The sequence below is a fragment of the Camponotus vicinus genome, unplaced genomic scaffold, assembly GCF_025532165.1.
Source record: "Camponotus vicinus isolate PSW18456_S1 unplaced genomic scaffold, iyCamVici1.0 SCAF_4, whole genome shotgun sequence".
Classification (NCBI taxonomy): Eukaryota; Metazoa; Arthropoda; class Insecta; order Hymenoptera; family Formicidae; genus Camponotus; species Camponotus vicinus.
The window spans coordinates 3,141,751-3,160,161 of NW_028141976.1; the positions used below are offsets into that span (position 1 = coordinate 3,141,751).

Sequence of the window (18,411 nt, forward strand, 5' to 3'; positions counted from 1 at the left end):
CATTTCACCGTCAACGTCGCAATGCGAATGTTGCATGCATAGAATCTAGATTGCGCGCGCGCATGTTGCAATTAATAAGTTAACTGATCACAAACATGATTCTACAAAAAATTTATTTTTAAGCTACTCTAGCTACGTTAATATATATCGTTAGTATATCATAAAATGTTTGCATTATTTTTGATTTTTTAATTAATTGTAAAATGAATATATATCATAGCCAAAATAGTTAAATTGAACTATATTTGCTTCTTAATTTTTATATTCAATATATGTATATATATATATATATATATATATATATATATATATATGTATACAGGGTGTTGAAAAAAAAAGGGTCACATATTTTGATAGCAGGTAGTATTGATCAAAACAAGAAGAAAAGGTCTAATTAACATGGGGCCTAAGACTAATATCTTCAAAGATACAAGCTATTTTGTTATTTGAGCTCTTTGTCATTTTCTTATTAGTCGTGTCATCTTTAGAATGTAATGAACAAGTGCGTGATTCTCTAAGACGTAGGGCTGAAAGATGCGTAAGAGTGAATGGCAATCACATAGAGCACCTCCTCTAATGCTGAGTCAGCATTAAAATTTTTTGTTTTTTGTAAAAAAAGAGTTTTTATTTTATTATCATACATTCAGTTTCTTTACTTCAGTTTTTTTATGGAAGATAAATGATTACATTTCATATTAAAATAAAAATTGTTTTTTTATCTCTCTTTGTTTATTTTTTATTTTTTAAGGCACCTAGAAAAAAGATCCCCATTGTACCCCACTCTCCCCTACTCCTTTGTTCATTACATTCTAAAGATGACACGACTAATAAGAAAATGACAAAGAGCTCAAATAACAAAATAGCTTGTATCTTTGAAGATATTAGTCTTAGGACCCATGTTAATTAGACCTTTTCTTCTTGTTTTGATCAATACTACCTGCTATCAAAATATGTGACCCTTTTTTTTTCAACACCCTGTATATATATATATATATATATATATACCTTCCGAGAGTCTCATTCAGGGGTGCCCATCCTTTTTATTCACCCCATATATATGTATATATATATATTTACGTTTTCGATTTACGAGATTCCGTGATTACCCATATTTATATGTTCGCTAAATGAACTTAAATCAACAAAAAACACATTACATACTAACTTTAGTATTTGTATACCAAAATACCAAGCGAATTTGTTAAATGTTACTCATTAGACAGATCGTCTTAAATTAATGTCCGCTGTTCATAAAAGTCAGAAAAACAGAAATACTGGAAAGACTGTGATTCGTTTACATTTGCCGAAGGTTTGAGATTAAGAATAATGTCCAACATGTATCTGTGTGGTTTTAAAACAAAACAAATTAAATGGAAAAAAACTACTTATACAACAAGCGTATAACCGAAATTAAAATTCATCGTCTTAAACTTATGACCGCTACTATATATATACAGGGTGATTCTGAACAAACATTTGTCTTTAAAATATCAAATTCTTGAATGAATTCTAAGATGACGCGATGAGTGTAGCAATCAGTGTGTGTGTGTGTGTGTGTGTGTGTGTGTGTGTGTGTGTGTGTGTGTGTGTGTGAATGTGCACGCGCACGCACACGCACGCACACACACACACACACACACACACACACACACTGATCGCGTATAGCAATCAGCTGATCGCGGCGCCCCACATAATCGGCTATATCGCGCCGTCCCTGCCTACCTCTCGTACTCGTTCCGTAATTAGTTAACTATTTTCCTTTATAATTTAAAAACTAAGCTCCGGGCAAAATTTTGCAAGAGGAAAAATCGTCTTAGAATTCATTCAAGAATTTGATATTTTAAAGACAAATGTTTGTTCAGAATCACCCTGTATATATATATATATATATATATATATATATATATATGTATATATATTATTCCATACAACACAGACCATTATTGTAACATTGCAGCAATGTTGCAGCAACATGACAATATTGACAACAATGTTCTGTGCTATATGGGATATAATTATTATATTATATATATATATATATATATATATATATATATATATACATATATATATATATATATGTATGTATGTATTTATGTTTTATTAAATACATGATATTTTGATAAAATATTGATATCCATGTTTACGCTTGTGTTGCTAAATCAAAAATTCGAGACACACAATAATATTTCTTAGTCACGAAAATGTTTCTCCACGATCATTATCGTAAGAACACTGTATCATAATTGATAAAATTATTTCATTGTTTTAGATAATGACGGCGGCTCGTCCATATTGAGGTGATAATTAAATACTGAAAAATTTTCTACATTCACAAAAGTGAATTAAGAAGACCGAATACAGGAATGAGTACTTGTGAAAGTTGAAGGGGGAAACCTACACAACGAATAACAACAGCCTGCCTCCATTGCGACCAGTCACATATTTCATATTAAGGTATGTGAATATAATGTGAGATTCAAAACGCTTCTTGAGTTGAAAACAGTTCTGGTAAACTTTTCTTGGGATTGCACATAAGCCCGCTTACGAATGTTTTGAATCATCTGAAATTGATTTCCTTTCAAAATGGCTTTCAAGAAAAAAGAAAAAATCTATCAGAATCAGGTGAGCAGAATGATGGAGCAAGCAGTCTTTATTTTAGTTAAAAATTCATGGGTAAAAAAAAGTAATGGATAAGGCGATGCATGATGAAGAAACTAGCAGTTATTCTTTCATAATACAGGTCTCTTTTAACACTTTTTTTTAGATATTTTAACACTTCAAGATAACACCATATTTTTTTCTTTTTCCTAAACTAAAAGTCACTTTGAAAAGACGACGATTTCAGTTCAAAGTATCAATGAAAATTCGCAGACAAACCTACGAACTTGAAAAGCCTATCAAAATTGTTTCCAACAATGATGACTGTGTTGAAAAGAGTGAAAGAATATTGAAAACAGTGAGAAAATATTGGAAAAGAAGACAAGAGAAATATTTTAATAAAATTTATTACTAGGAATTACAGATAAGTCTAAACATTTACAGAAGTTTCTTTTTTAACATACCTATATATGAGATAATAATTTAATATCAGACTATAAATAGTTATAAGTTGCAGCAATATTTTGTTATGTAAAGTTATATTACACTTTTGAACTCTGATAAATAGTAAGACGTGATAGAACGTTTTTATTTTTCTATAAATTATTTATATAAAATATCATTTCTAAAAGTATTAACACATGACAGAGACTTTTTGGCATGCGGAATAATAATTTTCAACTACTATAAGTTTGTTGTTAGCAATTTATAATGATTTTCTTATTTTGCTTGTTTTCTCAAAAAAGAGAAAATTAAAAAATCCCTTTAAAAATGATTTAATAAGAATACTCTTAAAACAGATTAGAATTTTCTTTTTTTTTTTTGATAACAGAAATATTAAGATTACAAAAAAATTCTGATAATTAGAATATTAAGAATACACAAAAATTCTGATAATTAGAATATAAGAATAAAAGACAATAAGAAAATCTATAAGTAAACTGCATATCAATTTATTAAAAGCAACGATAATACAAATATTTTAATCCTTTTCTTCTTCTTGACCCTTCTTTCAGCACATTAATAACATTAAATATATAATCCTACTTAAGTTATTACTTTAAGTCAAAAACAAAAACGCATATAACGAATCGCATTCAAAATATGAAATCTTAATGAATCTATCATTATAAATCAAAACGAAAATGCATATAAAAACCGAAATCACACCGTTTATATCATTGCCTATTACTCATCAAATCTCACTTCCAAGGTTGGTTGACCACAGAGGAATAATTATATAATCGAATGTTAACGGATATAATTCGATGTGCAATTGTGTACATGTTCCTTAATTTGCCAATCGCGCGCAAGTTAAATAAAAAGAGAAGCACATCCCATGGCGGAAAATTTACTCGATATAACCCACACGGAACATGACATCCATTGGAGGTCCATATAACCTCCATACCTCCATGTGACCTCTATCTCCACGGTGGATGTTCAATGGATCTCTAATAGAAATCCATATTATTTCCACGGTAGATGTCGTTTGTAAATTCATTATGGATGTCCATTAGACGTCGGTTATGGATGTATGATAGATGTGTACACATTTCTCTTAACATAAATAATTTTTATTAATTATTTTTCCTAGTATTGGTAAATATTATTTTTTGTTACTTTATCTTATATCTCACTAATAATTATAGTCAGTGGAAGTAAAATTTCACTGTAAAATCAGTAATCGCGCTAGTTCGTTCGTTTACCGCTATGGTGCGCTCTTTTTCTCGTACTTGAGTTTTAGTCATGAGAATTATATAAAGCTTGCAAAAGGCGACAGATAAAATTAAAAGTATTACTTCGATCTAATTTCTGATACAGTTTCAATAGAAGAACTTTAGATATTAAATCGATTTTATAAGTCGGACAAGTAAATGTCCGGCCAATAAACGAAAATGATCCGTTCATTATCTATTTGTTACTCCATATATCGTACATATGACATCCATGAAAGCTCGACAAAATATCTATAATTACTCCATATAACGTATATCTGACATCCATAAGAGCTCCACAAAATATCTATAATTACTCCATATAACGTACATATGACATCCATGAACGCTTCATTCAATATCTATAATTACTCCATATAACGTACATATGACATCTATGAATACGTCTAATTGATGTCGAATGGAGGTATGAAATGCGGAACTGTGGATGTCTAGTAGATGTTTACGTTTCATGGACGTTTCATGGACATCTAATGGAGGTTTCGAATCTCCATGGTAGACGTCTAGTGGACATCCATTAGAGGTTTTTGTTCCGTGTGGGAATAGTATATAGCAGTTAAAAAATAAAAATAAATTAAATAAAAATTACATAATAAATTATCGGAAATATAAGTTAAAATATGTGAAAATTAAAAACCTTTGCACGTAACAAATTTCTAATCGTAACCGTAAGTCAATAAGAACATTGACTAGTTGAATATTCTTCTACTGTAGAAAGAATAATCGACTATGATTTATCAATTTTCTTACGAATTTACGATTACAAACGATTAATAAAAATTTGTTATGTGCAAAGACCTTAACAAATACAGTTAACAAGTCTTATACTGGATCGAAACATTTGCATTTGTACTTTGATTAATGTTGCTTTTAATAAATTTATTAACCCTTTATTTATTGCATTTTATTTATTGCTCTTATTGCCTTTCATTCTTCTATTTAAAAAATTTTAAGTTTTTATTAAATATGTTTACAATTGACACTGCTAAGTAACGAGATTAAACAAATTTGCAACAATTGTCGAACAATGTTACTAAAACAAATGAGAGCAAATAACTAATTGTAAAACTTGTAGTTTAAATAATTAATGTACTTTTGCGAGTATTTCTTTTTATAGTTTTACAATTAGTAATTTCCTCATTTATTCAATTCATAGTTCGACAATTTTTGTTTCTTCGTAAAATTATATCGCAATATCCGCGCGCAATCTTGTTTTTCATCTATTTCTCATCTTTTTATTCTTCTGTTTTACGTCATCATCGCGTCATCATTCTTCGCGTAATCGCGCTTTATGTTATCATTTTGCCGATATAATTCATGTGTCAGGATTTAAGTAAATATAGACAAAGTCTTTCTCTCATTTCCACAGATCCTCTCACGATCATTGCTCTAGATTCAATGTGGATAATTAAGTTCGTTCTTTACTTTATTGTTAATAAACCCACTGATTTGGCAAATGTTTGTTACAATCAAGTTTCTTTACTGCCACAAATGATGAACTAGAATAATAAAACTACTTGTAAAATCGATTAAACTGTCTCACGAAGTTTTTTTTCATTATCAATACAATTAATTATTTTTGCATTAATTAATTATACATTACAAAATAATATTAAAGAAACGTATAATTATCAAATTATCATTACGAATAACTATAATATTTAAAATATAAATATTTCGGCCTTAACAATCTTCAAATATTTTATAAACATTGTAAACATTTCAGAGTTTTATGTTAGTCAAGATACTTTTCATTGAAAAGATTAATATTGCACGGGGGGGGGGGGGAGAATTAAGTATACTATAATACTTTGACATGTAAGGTAGCATTATGTAAAAGATTTATTAGAGAGTGCCAACAAGGTGCCGGTTATGCACATAATATAGATGAAGATAGAATTGTGGGAGTGGGCTGAAATTTGTGAGGTCACAAAGCGCGAAGAGAGCGTTGTATGAAAATCGCGCGCGCACTCTTAGAATGAAACGGGTTGAGCCACGTGACATATCTATAGCGTCTGGTACCGCAATGTTCCGTATTGATCGGACGACATCAGCTATATGCTGTTGGTAGCGTTTATACTAGCTTTTATCGGTTTGACTGCCGTTGCTCACTATCACTGTTCGCGATGTTCTCTTTTCCTTTCTATTACACAGTGACATTAATGTGTCACTACTGTAACACTTTTGATTGGTGTGGCATAGTGATAGAAATTTGTTAAATATATAGAAAAACAAAGATGTTTTATTTACCTTATGTAAACATCTATCTTATGTAAACATTTTTTCATTTTAAAATTGTTTAATCAAAATAATTAATCTAAAATTCAAACAACAAGGACACTGAGAATATATGTGTATATACAGGGTGTCCTATTTTAAATGTCTCAGCCAAATATTTCGAAAACTGAAGCCGACCTGCACATAGCCTTAGCACAACATCCAAAGTCAAACTAATATTCCTATCTTTTTTTCCTTTCCAAATCGTATAACTTTTGTCTGAATCATTTTCAAGGAAAATGTGTCATTGAGATATTCGTAATAGGCAATTAAAAGGACATCCTGCATATATAGGATGTAATTTGTAATAGATTATAATTTGCATCCACAAAATTAGCACTATTTTAAAATGAGAAATAAGTCAAAAAGATCCTCAATCATTTTTCTCTACAATGCTTAACAAAAGAGAAATTATTAAATAAGAATTATTTAACCAGCATCGTTTTTCAAGCTACTAAGTTAAATATAATCATAAGCTATATATATACAGAGTTTTCAAAAAAAATCAGGACTTCTTAATATTTCGAAAAATATTAAGAAGTTTGCGAAATATTAAAATATTCTTATACAAAAGTTATAGAATTTCAAGTAGCGCATTACATAATAATATTAATATGATTGAATAACGTTGTCAAAGTCACACCTTGAAATTTTTAAATAGACACCCCATTTTTATTACATATTCTTATAGCTTTCCACGAGAACTTTTTAAAATATTATAATAAAATATTTTTTATTAAGTACTTTTCCAGGTTATGACACTTAAGATAATTTCTTAATTTTATAAATTATAAAATATCTCGTAAAATATTCCGCTTTTGATGATATTATCTCAATAGTTTTATGCTTAAAATAATGAGAGGAATCAATTGATGTAAAAAAAAACAATTGATTCTTTTTTCGGAGGTTTTGGCCGAATAATGTCTTAGGCTTAAACACGTTGCTCCAGAATCATTGCATCAACAACTGTCTTTGAGTATACTAAGGCAGCGTATCTAAACATTTTAGATCCTTATGATCATCCAAAACAAAAAAATAATAAAATTAATACTTCACGAAAATTCCTTCCTGAAAATAACTTAATATCAATAATAATAAAAACTTACATTATGAATGATTAGTTCAAACTGTTCAAAAAATTTGACTTTGATAATTTTTTTAATAAATGATTTCTTATAAATGTATTTATTGAGCAGAACGTATGACACGATGTGCTGGTAGATATAAATTTATTGAACTTGACACCGAAAAAGATAATACAGAATACAGTATTGAAATGAGCGTCAACTAATATTTAACAACAGAAAAACAATAGTATCTACTTAAGAATAATATAAAGGGGAATTACTCCTGTGTGATGTAATATACATAAAGAATAAAGAAAAAAAACTGAATCAAAAAAGAAACAATCGTAGCTACAGTGACAGTAGCGCAGTGGGCGTAAAAATGAATTTCTAACAATATTTCAACTTTTTAATAAATGTATTCTTACAAATGTGTTCAATAAATATATATTTAATTGTCAAAAAATATGTTTTATTCCTTTGTACACATTGAATTACCTTTTTTCGCGCTTCCTCTCAGTTTGAAAAACGGTGTAAGATTTTTAAGTGTATGAAGCGAGATTTGATGTTATGTGTAAAATTTTTATAATATAAAATCGATTTAACTAAATATGACTATACTTGTGAACAACTTTTTAAATATAAATTTACATTGAGAAAAAAATATGAAAGTTAGAAAAAGTATTCTCAGAACGATATTAAATTATAATATATTAATAGTTTTATATCAATTTATCATTAAAGAAAAAGTTGGTATAAATTAAAATATGAAGCGATTATACTAACGAATATTATCATGCGCATAAAGAAGTATATTTAAACATTTGTTTTCTATCGTTATAGTTAAATGAATCTTTAATTAGACAAAATTATACTTACAGAAACATCTTTTACAATTATGAAACCATAAGAAAATATTTAATTCTTTATTCTTAAAATTCGTTACAAAATGAATAAATCATTTGTCATTCTTATTCTTTATTCTCCACATAAATATATAGCTAAAGAACGCATATTCTTATTTTATTACAATTCTTTGAAAATAAAAACTTAATATTAAAACGTTCATTATATTATTAAAAACTGAAAATTAAATTTTACCAATCAATGCATACTTAATAATTTGTATACTATTATATTATATATATATATATATATATATATATATATATATATAATAAAATTATTAAATGTATTGCGCATTCTTAATCATTACGATCTATATCTATATTTTGAACGATATTTTTTAAGTGAGCAGTGTAAGATCACAACAAATTACAATCAATTTATTTTTTATCATTAAGTCTCTTGAAAAACTTTATTCTTGCAAAATAAGAGAAACCATAATTTACATTAAGAGTTAAGACATTTTTTAACATTGATAAAAAATGCTATTTTCTTTATTTCAGATGACATAGAATGGGTTGGGTGGCGCTAGGGCGGTGTGCGGGTGGCAGCCGCCTCTCGTCCATCCTTTCGCTGTCTCTCACTTCCCTCGCGAGCTCCCTCATCTTCACTTTCCTCTGTATCCTCACGCTTGCTTTTACTCTCGTCACTCTTGCGCATGCTGAAGACATGTACGTATTGCATTAAAATATATATTTATAAAATATTTATAAATGATTTTTAAAATGATATATAGAAATTTTATATGTAATATAAAATTTCTATATGTCATTTCTTAGCTTCTCGATCATTTTACTTGGCAATAAACTTTTAAAATCTAAAAAAAAGAAAAATAATGATAATATTAGAAGAGCGGTGAAAATAATGAGAAGCTGAGATTGTATTGTCATAGAATATTCAATTCTTTAAAGAGGAAGGAAGATTGTATTATTGGCAATAAATGACGTACGTTTAAATAAATTTTGTTTTATAAATTTTCTGTTTTGTCAATGATTTAAGTTATCACAGCGATGAACTATGAATAATAAATAAAACTTTACGAAATTAACACAAATAGAATTTCATAAAAATCTTATTTCTACATACACAACAAACTTAAAAAGGGAATAATTGAGTATCATTTACAATTCTTATGTCGATAAAATTGCTTTACTTAATTTACTGTAATATTTACTTGTATTCTGTTTAATTGTGATTTACAATTATGATATCGCAATCAGTGCGCAATATACACAACTACTGTATTGGCACAATATATGTACAATTGACAAACATACTTCTTTCTTTCTACTTTAGAGCGCTCTTATACATAAATGTCTCTGACTACTTGACAAATTCGTTCTGTTATTCGTCGGAATCTTAATCGAAGAGAGCGAGATGAGAATTACGACGATTTTTCTGCATGTAGAATCTAGGATTTTATGGAAATATAGAATGATCCGTCTTTTATATCATTACGCGATCAATAATTGGTAATGAAAGAAATTGAGTATCAGTATTACGAATGTTTCGATCGTATTATTGCATCGAATGTATTAGCATAGTAGACCAGTGGTGAGTTCACAAGTTTTCTGGTAGTATCTTACAATGTAACACAGTAAAATTAGGTGCAGTTTAGTGCTTTAGACAGCTGCGTCTGTTTCTAGTAAATCGTTAGAGATTTTTATATTATGTACATTATACATATACAACTTAAACGAATGTAATATGTTTTTATTTAAATGATACTTTAATGAAGTCAACCTCATTTTGAAGATTGAATAAGAAGCTTTTAATTTTATGCCGCTCCTTCTTTATTACAAAATTCGAACTTTATTATTTTTATGAAATTATTATTTACTGCAATATTTTTTGTTACTCATCATGATTAAACAAAACAGTCTTCGAGATATTGAGATAGGGAAGGCTACCTTCGATGGAAGTTCGCGGGAAAATTACGCACCATGAGATCGCCATGTTTCTTTTGGATGCATCTATAGTGCGTTGTGTTACAGTTTCGAAGAGGGCAAATCGGACAAGGAAATTCTGGACAACTTGTTGCTGTCGACGCGTTATGACAAGCGGCTTCTGCCTCCGGTCCAAGGTACACTGAGGCCCTCATCCCACTGCCCATCAAGGCGACTACAACCTATCCCGTATCCAAAGACCCTCGACTATCCAGAGCACCTCAACATCATCGGCACCGCTACCACCACACAGCACCACACAACCACAGCTCACTGCTCACCCTTCATCGTAAGGGTACTCTCTGTAAATCACAATTTGTTCTTGAAAATATAAAAAAATAATATAACACAAAAAAATATATATATATACAAATATATAGAACAGAGAAAATAAGACATATGTGATCGAGAAAGCAAGACACGATTTAAACGAGAGATGTGTTTGAGCGAGCAAATCAATGGCTTTTTTTTCATTTTCTCATTTTATATTCAGAAAAAGTGTATTTCAAAACATAAGAAAAAGAGAACCAATTAGAACCTGGACGCAATAAAAGTATATTTATATATGTAATTTTCAGATATTGAATGTTTTTTTCGTCAATTTTAAAAATTTTATTTACTTTTACGGAAAATTTAATTCAATGCCAGTTTTGTTTATTGATTTTTTTAAGAGATAAAAGTGTTAATTGTTTATAATATATTTTATTCGATATTTTTTATTTTGTAGTTTTTCTTATGGACCCTAAGAAAGTAAAAAAAAGTATGAGATTAGAATTTTTCAGTTTCCGGTATATTATAGGAATTATATCAAACAAATTTTTTTCTTGAGACTTTTCCGCTTTCCATCTGTCACCTAATATAAATTTTATTGTTGCACGGTGTATCAATTTGACTAATCCAGAAAAATAATGACATCCTTTGATATGCGTAGCCTATACATATAAGTGGCTTATATAAGTGAATAGCTTCACGGTTTGATTTGGAAATGCCATAAACGAGAATATAGCTCCATAGAATTAGAAAATCCAAGTTATTAATGGTTTCATGACTTATTTATCGTAGATATGACTAACAATAATAATTATGCGGTAACAGTTACCAGCAGCTAATTATTAACATCTGTTGAAGAACATCTGTTAAAGCACGTGTATCTAGTGCTATTATACGTTGCAATACATGAAGAAAGATTTCAGTAATATATCTATCATTAAGCTTGTAATTTCGACACTTAAACAAGAAAAAGTAATTTTAAATACTCACATACAGAACAACATACATATAATTTATGTTCAAATGCATTGATGTATATAAAAAAACTGTTTCAATAATTTTGCTTAAGTTATCTTGCTCTACTTTTATTCTTGTGAAAAATAAACTATAATTTTACAAACATTACACATATACAGTAAACTAAAATTATAAAAACATTACGGATTTACAATTACTGCAACAATATGAAGAACTCTCTAGTTTTTATTAGCTGTGCATCATATAAATAGATTAAATATTAATTTACGATGAAAGAGAAAAATCAAATAAATATATTAAATCAAGATTTAATGTGTGCGATGAAAGAAACGTCGAGTTACAAATGCATGAACCGAATAGTCGCTTGAGGATATATCCAAGAAAGGAAATGCACTTCAACTACGAAGATTATATTATTTAGATTTCATCAGTGGAACGACATACATATACATCGCATGATGACACAGATTATTGATTCTTGTGTGGAACGTCCTCGATTCGCAAAGTTCAATTGATACGTATCTGTATATAATTTATAAATATTAAAAATTCCATATATATAATGAATACATGGACAATGATTTAAGAAGAATAATAAAACACCAATAATTTTCTAAAAAATTCATAAAAAGTTAGACTTGGAAAAAGGATGGGACGTGGGCAAGGGTTGTTTGGTGTCGTAGAAACATACACTTAAAAACTTACACAATTCTCATTACTCTTTTAGGAACACTTCTCCATAAACGGTATCGCATGATCATACCTAGTACCTATCAAACGTATCACAATAACGTATTAATTAAGAGTACATGATGGAAGAAATGGACTAGAACAATATATGTAACTTGAAATAAGCTGTAATTCTCTTCTACACTGAACTCTACTTATCAAAAATATAAGCTGTATAGATCAATATCCAGCCGTAAGTGAAAATGGAGAAGACAAATCTTGATTATCCTAAGGAACTTTCTTGAAACCATACAATTTAAATGGTATAGCCGAAGAATCTAATTTTAAATGGAATAGACGAAGAATGCACAAAATGAGAATAAGACGTGCGCAGAGCTATTGGGTGTTACAGATGCTGATTTCTGCTGCGGAATGAGATGGCCTGGTGACACTACCGGCTTGACAAACCAGTCGTCGATCTTCTCTAACAACCTCGAGAACCAGAACAAGAACCAGAACAATAACCACTATTCGTCGCACCAATACCTTCGCACTCACCTTCGCGGTCCGTCCTTTAAATTTTATTTCTTGTTACTACCTAATGTCATTTACATTGAAGATAATTCACCCTTACCATTTGATCTTTCGATCAACTTAAATTAATCTACGCAGCTTATTCAGTACTAACTCAATTTTCGGCATAATATTATGACATATATTATTAAATCTTTAAATAAAAATTTATATATAGTTAAGTTCGGAGAAAATTCATAAGAAAGAAATCATTTTTTAAGAAAAAAATTTTAATGCATTAATGTATATTTTTCTATCTACGAATATAATAAATAATAATAATAATCGCTTTATGCATATAACAATATGTAATTATGCATATAATAGTACATAATTAAAGTTTTGTAAAATGTAATATAACGTAATATAACGTAGTTTATGATGTCCTGATGAAAAGTGTTCATGAGCACGAAGTCCAAAAATGAATAATTTCCGAGTTATCCCATATAGCATGCATATCCAAAAGACGTCCAGAAAGCGTATCCCAAAGACATCTTTGAACGATTGGACATCTTCAGGATGTCCTCTGAATGTCTGAATGTTTTGAAGATAGATGCTATGTGGCATAGAGCATCAAACATCGAAAAAATGGCCTCCTCGACTCATAGTAGTCTTAATGTGTATGGTCATGATAGCGTGGTAGTGTGTCTTTCTGTGTGTGTGTGTGTGTGTGTGTGTGTGTGTGTGTGTGTGTGTGTGTGTGTGTGTGTGACTACATCTGAAAATTTTCAAAACTGGACAACTTGCACCGAAATACTATGAATGGACACATTCGTATATATGCAGACACTATAAAAAAAACATAAACATATCAAATATATTCGAAAATATAAATCAATCGATTCTTTTTAGGTCCTAATGATATGTAAAATCAGATTGCGTAACTTCCTTGTAGTATTCATCGTGTAACGCTGATTCCGATGGTATTTGCTTGATTAATGTTAATTAATAGCTTACATACGTTTCTAAAGGGTTTAAACATCCTTAGAATTCAATCGATTAAAATGGAATTTTACATATCTCTATACACATGTACATACACACACACACATACAGGCAACATTATCATAACATTAAGCTATCATGAGCTGACGAGCATTTTTTCGATGTTTGACACTTTATAACTTGAAAACTATCTATTTTTGGATTTTGTACATGGCCGCTTTTCATCAGGATGTCACAAACTACATTATACTATATTTTCAACCGATTCGACTGAGATCCATTTTCCATAAGGTTTGTACAGAGTCTTTTAGAGACTAAACTTTTAAGACCTAAAATTTAAAGGAGAAAACAACTATATTTTATACTTTAGTACAAATTTCTGTGTAACTACTATATCTATATATTAATTTAGTATTGAATGAAAACTCTCTATAATACATTTTAATATAATATAATAATTAGATTCTATATATGAAAGACGTTTATTAACAAGAAATAAAATAATTAGGCAATAATCGCTGTTAATTAAGAAAGAAATTATTGTGAAAGAGATGTATAAGTAATTGTAGACTTGATTATTGATAAATAGTTGATATACTATATAATATGACTATATATACTATATAATATAATTATATAATATAGTTGATATACTATATGATATAATATTATATATATATATATACAATTGGTTGAGTACTGAATGAGCGCATGTGTATCTATATCGACCTTTCGCTCAAGAATTCATAAGTCAGATAATATATATATAAAGAACGAAAAAACAAGACTCGAAGAACGCACGGCCACTCTTCATTTCTATGTGATACTATCTCTTACCGCTAACATACCTAGAGCATACATCCTACAATCTAGGTACGCAAAATGCGTGCTTATTTACCAATCCTTTTAATGAATATGTCAATAATTATTGTAAAAATTGCAAAATGATAAAGGCTTTTCTATTTAGTTTACTATGCTCTATTCCTTCACGATTGTTAGCCCCAATCTTTATCAAACACCATGTATAACATCAAAATTTATTTAATTGTATTAATAAATTACACATTGTGATTTATTCTTTTAGAGATTGGGAGATGTTATATAAATATATTCTTACAGTTTTTTGCTAAATTTTGATGTTAAGTTTAATTCAATTTTAGATCTTTCATAAATTTTTATACATTTGTCTAATATATTATGTTCAAAATTTATTAATGTTTAAAAATTGGAAAGCTAATTTTTTGCGATTTGTCTTACTATTTTTTCTAGAATATTATTTTGACATATAAAGCATCCTTAACAATGCTCATAAAGAAGTAGAGTGCAATAAACTGAATAGAAAAATCCTTCACCATTTTACAATTTTCACAATAATTATCGAAATATTAATTAAAAAGGACTGGCGAAGAGAGCATAGTTTCGTGCAGCTAAACCATAAGATGTATGTACACTATAGACATGCCAGTGGCGAGTGCAGCACCGAAAAGATAAGAATTGGGGTATGCACAGCCAAACTATTCAAATATTTCAATAATTATTGCGAAAATTGCAAAGTGATACAGGACTTTTCTCTTCAGTTTACTACTATCTTCTCACGAGCGTTATCAAGGATGCTCTTGGACATACTGTATATTTAAAAATTCTAAATAAATAATTTAAAAGATTATTAATAATAAAAAAAAACTTACTCAGTTTAAAGATTTCATCAAATTTTTGTAGTAATAGTCGTATTAAGTCAAATAGAGAAAAATCACATAAAACTGTCATCGACATATCAATGTCTAACTATTTTTTAATGCATTAGTCATACTGATAAATATATTATTGACTTAAATTTTAATCACATACTTTTAGTACATTAGCAATTTTGTATTTGTACACTCATATACATGCACACAAAGAGATAAATATTTAAAACATTAACAGTAATACAATCATTAAACGATCAAAGAATAATGATGTAATTCGATGTTTAATTATAAAATATTTGGTTTTTAAAAGAAGAGATATGTACATGATTGATACTATGAGCTCGTGTCTGTGGGACTGTGACTTGTGATGTGTATGTTTAGTTGTGGCAGCGGACCTTCTCCTTCACCTATAAATATCATAAATCGTTCTTTATATCATTCATTATATGCCTCCTTGATTTCATGCTTCAATATTGTTGACACACTTTATTCGCATAACTTTTCTTACATGAAAAATATATTCGAATAAAATACTTTCTTTGTTCTTATATAAAAAATACAAAAGAGGATAGATCTCATGTGAAAAATTAGAAATCTGTTGAATTATATGTATAATTACAGATATCGTTTTGCACTGAAAACGTGATGTAAGATGAAGCTCGCTTTGCAAATCTATTTATGGAACCACATTGTAATAGATTTTTTAGAATTGTTAATATTTTTAATTTATCTCTATCTCCTTAAAATAACTTTGTACATATATTTATTCATCAAAAGAATGACGAACAAATGATAATGTAATTATGAATGTATTTATTATTTAATGTCGTGGAATGTATTTATTATTTAATGTATTTATTATTTAATGTCGTGAATGTATTTATTATTTAATGTCATTTAATATTTTCCTAGACTTTTCGATTAATGAGAAAGTCCATTAGTTTATTCTTATCCTTAATAAAACATAGAAATTTATGTAACTACATATATATTATAATTAAGATTGAGAAAAATACTTCACAAAAGCAATTCGTTATCATTGTTCAAAAAGTAACAAACGTAATTTCTATTATTTATAATGTTATGCAAAAAAGCAAGTTAAAATACATACATATGAAATTATTTTGTTAAATATTTTCTTTACATTAACATACAACAATAAACTAATATTACTTTGATATAGATATTGCTATCGGAGATATTGATATGAAATGTATAATAATTTTAATACTAAATTTCAATATTAATTATCTTATCAGAAAAAATTTATCTTAATGGCATTATAAAATCTTTTTTCTTTAAGTTTTTTCTGTAAATTTAAATAAAAAAAAGAATATTTTCTAAATTTCATCGTTTAATAAATTTTTCAATATAATCAATCTGCATCTTGCATTTTTAACTTCATACAATTTAACATTCTGGTGATACAATAATTTACGTTCAAATTTACTTTTAATATATAAAAATTTATACAAATTATATGATCTGATTTAAAATAAAAGTCGTTAAATTTTATAATTGTCAATGTTAATTATTGAAAGAATTTAATTGTATCTGTTTGCGTGGAAATCATGCTATTTAGATTCGAAAGAGTAATGATAACTCCCTGTTTTATTTGCAAACTAACTATTAAAGTATATAATAATTATTAAAATTTAATACGTAAAATATTTAATATTGTGATTATATACATATACAGAAGTTCTAGAATTATTTCACTCACAGTATAAATTAAATAATTTGAATATTTATTATCTCAATGTATAAAACGATAGTAAATTATTCCAATAATGTTCGATTGACAAGTTTCTCAAATATTTAGTCATTGCATTTCAAATTAATTCTTCATGAAAATTAATATTTTTGTAAAAAGACCCGAGATATCAAAAAACGGGATTCGTTGTATCCAAAGTAATATATCTTGTGACACAATATACCATTTCCATTAATCATAAACGTAATGAATTAGAATCGATCGTATTACGGTACGGCTTGAGAGTTGCTTACCAATTGTAGAATTTACATTCTAGTCAAGCCAAAATTAGCCAGCTTGACTTTCTTGCTCAACACATCGACCTATTAATGCTTATTTCATCATGTACAATATGTTTTTATAAAGAACGTGTTCAGACATTAGCAACATACATCGGTTTTTCTTTAAATTATATATATATATATATATATATATATATATATATATATATATATATTACGTGATTAATGACCAACATGTAGCCGTTCCATGTCTAATATAAATATCAGAATTGAAATTATAATATGATAAAAAATTATGTACAAAGTCTTTCAAAAAAATATTTCTGTGGTACAGTAATTTTATATTACAGTACAGTAATTTTATATTAATAAAATTATATAGATTGATGAAAACTTTATGATTGCTTTACTTTTTTCTTTACAAAAATTAGTACTTAAATGTTAAAATATCTCTATATCCATACAAATTTTAGTAAGTTTATATATTTCATATCTTTCTAACTCAATTCCATTGTTTTCTTTCTCACAATAAACAAAGAGGAAAGTCACTTAATATATTTTTTGGCTCCCTCAGGATTTTCAAAAAAACAATTTTTTTGTATTGTATAGTCATTAGGAATGTTAAAAATAATCATAAGAAAAAAAGATGATAAGAAAAAGATTCGTCTATAAGGCCAAAATTAATGATTAATCTAGATATACTATAATACCTGTGCTTTTTTTCATGATTAATAAAATATTTTTATTCATTATACTG

General features: G+C 28.0%; 1 protein-coding gene across 17 annotated transcripts in view; it reads left to right on the top strand.

Moving 5' to 3' along the window:
* Phcl-1 (pH-sensitive chloride channel 1) overlaps positions 1-18,411 on the top strand; it is an 81,999-nt gene that overhangs the window by 14,864 nt on the left and 48,724 nt on the right. For 10 of the 17 annotated variants that reach the window (XR_014438809.1, XM_083098645.1, XM_083098644.1 and 7 more), the window contains exons 2-5: positions 2,273-2,457; positions 9,091-9,258; positions 10,582-10,670; positions 12,863-13,015. Coding sequence is in view for 16 of the 17 variants with exons in the window: in XM_083098645.1 (XP_082954771.1) it covers positions 9,101-9,258; positions 10,582-10,670; positions 12,863-13,015 (400 nt within the window). In the remaining variant the exon portion in view is untranslated. The remainder of the gene's footprint in view (positions 1-2,272; positions 2,458-9,090; positions 9,259-10,581; positions 10,671-12,862; positions 13,016-18,411) is intronic. The other 7 variants (XM_083098651.1, XM_083098654.1, XM_083098655.1 and 4 more) reach the window with 1 other exon arrangement.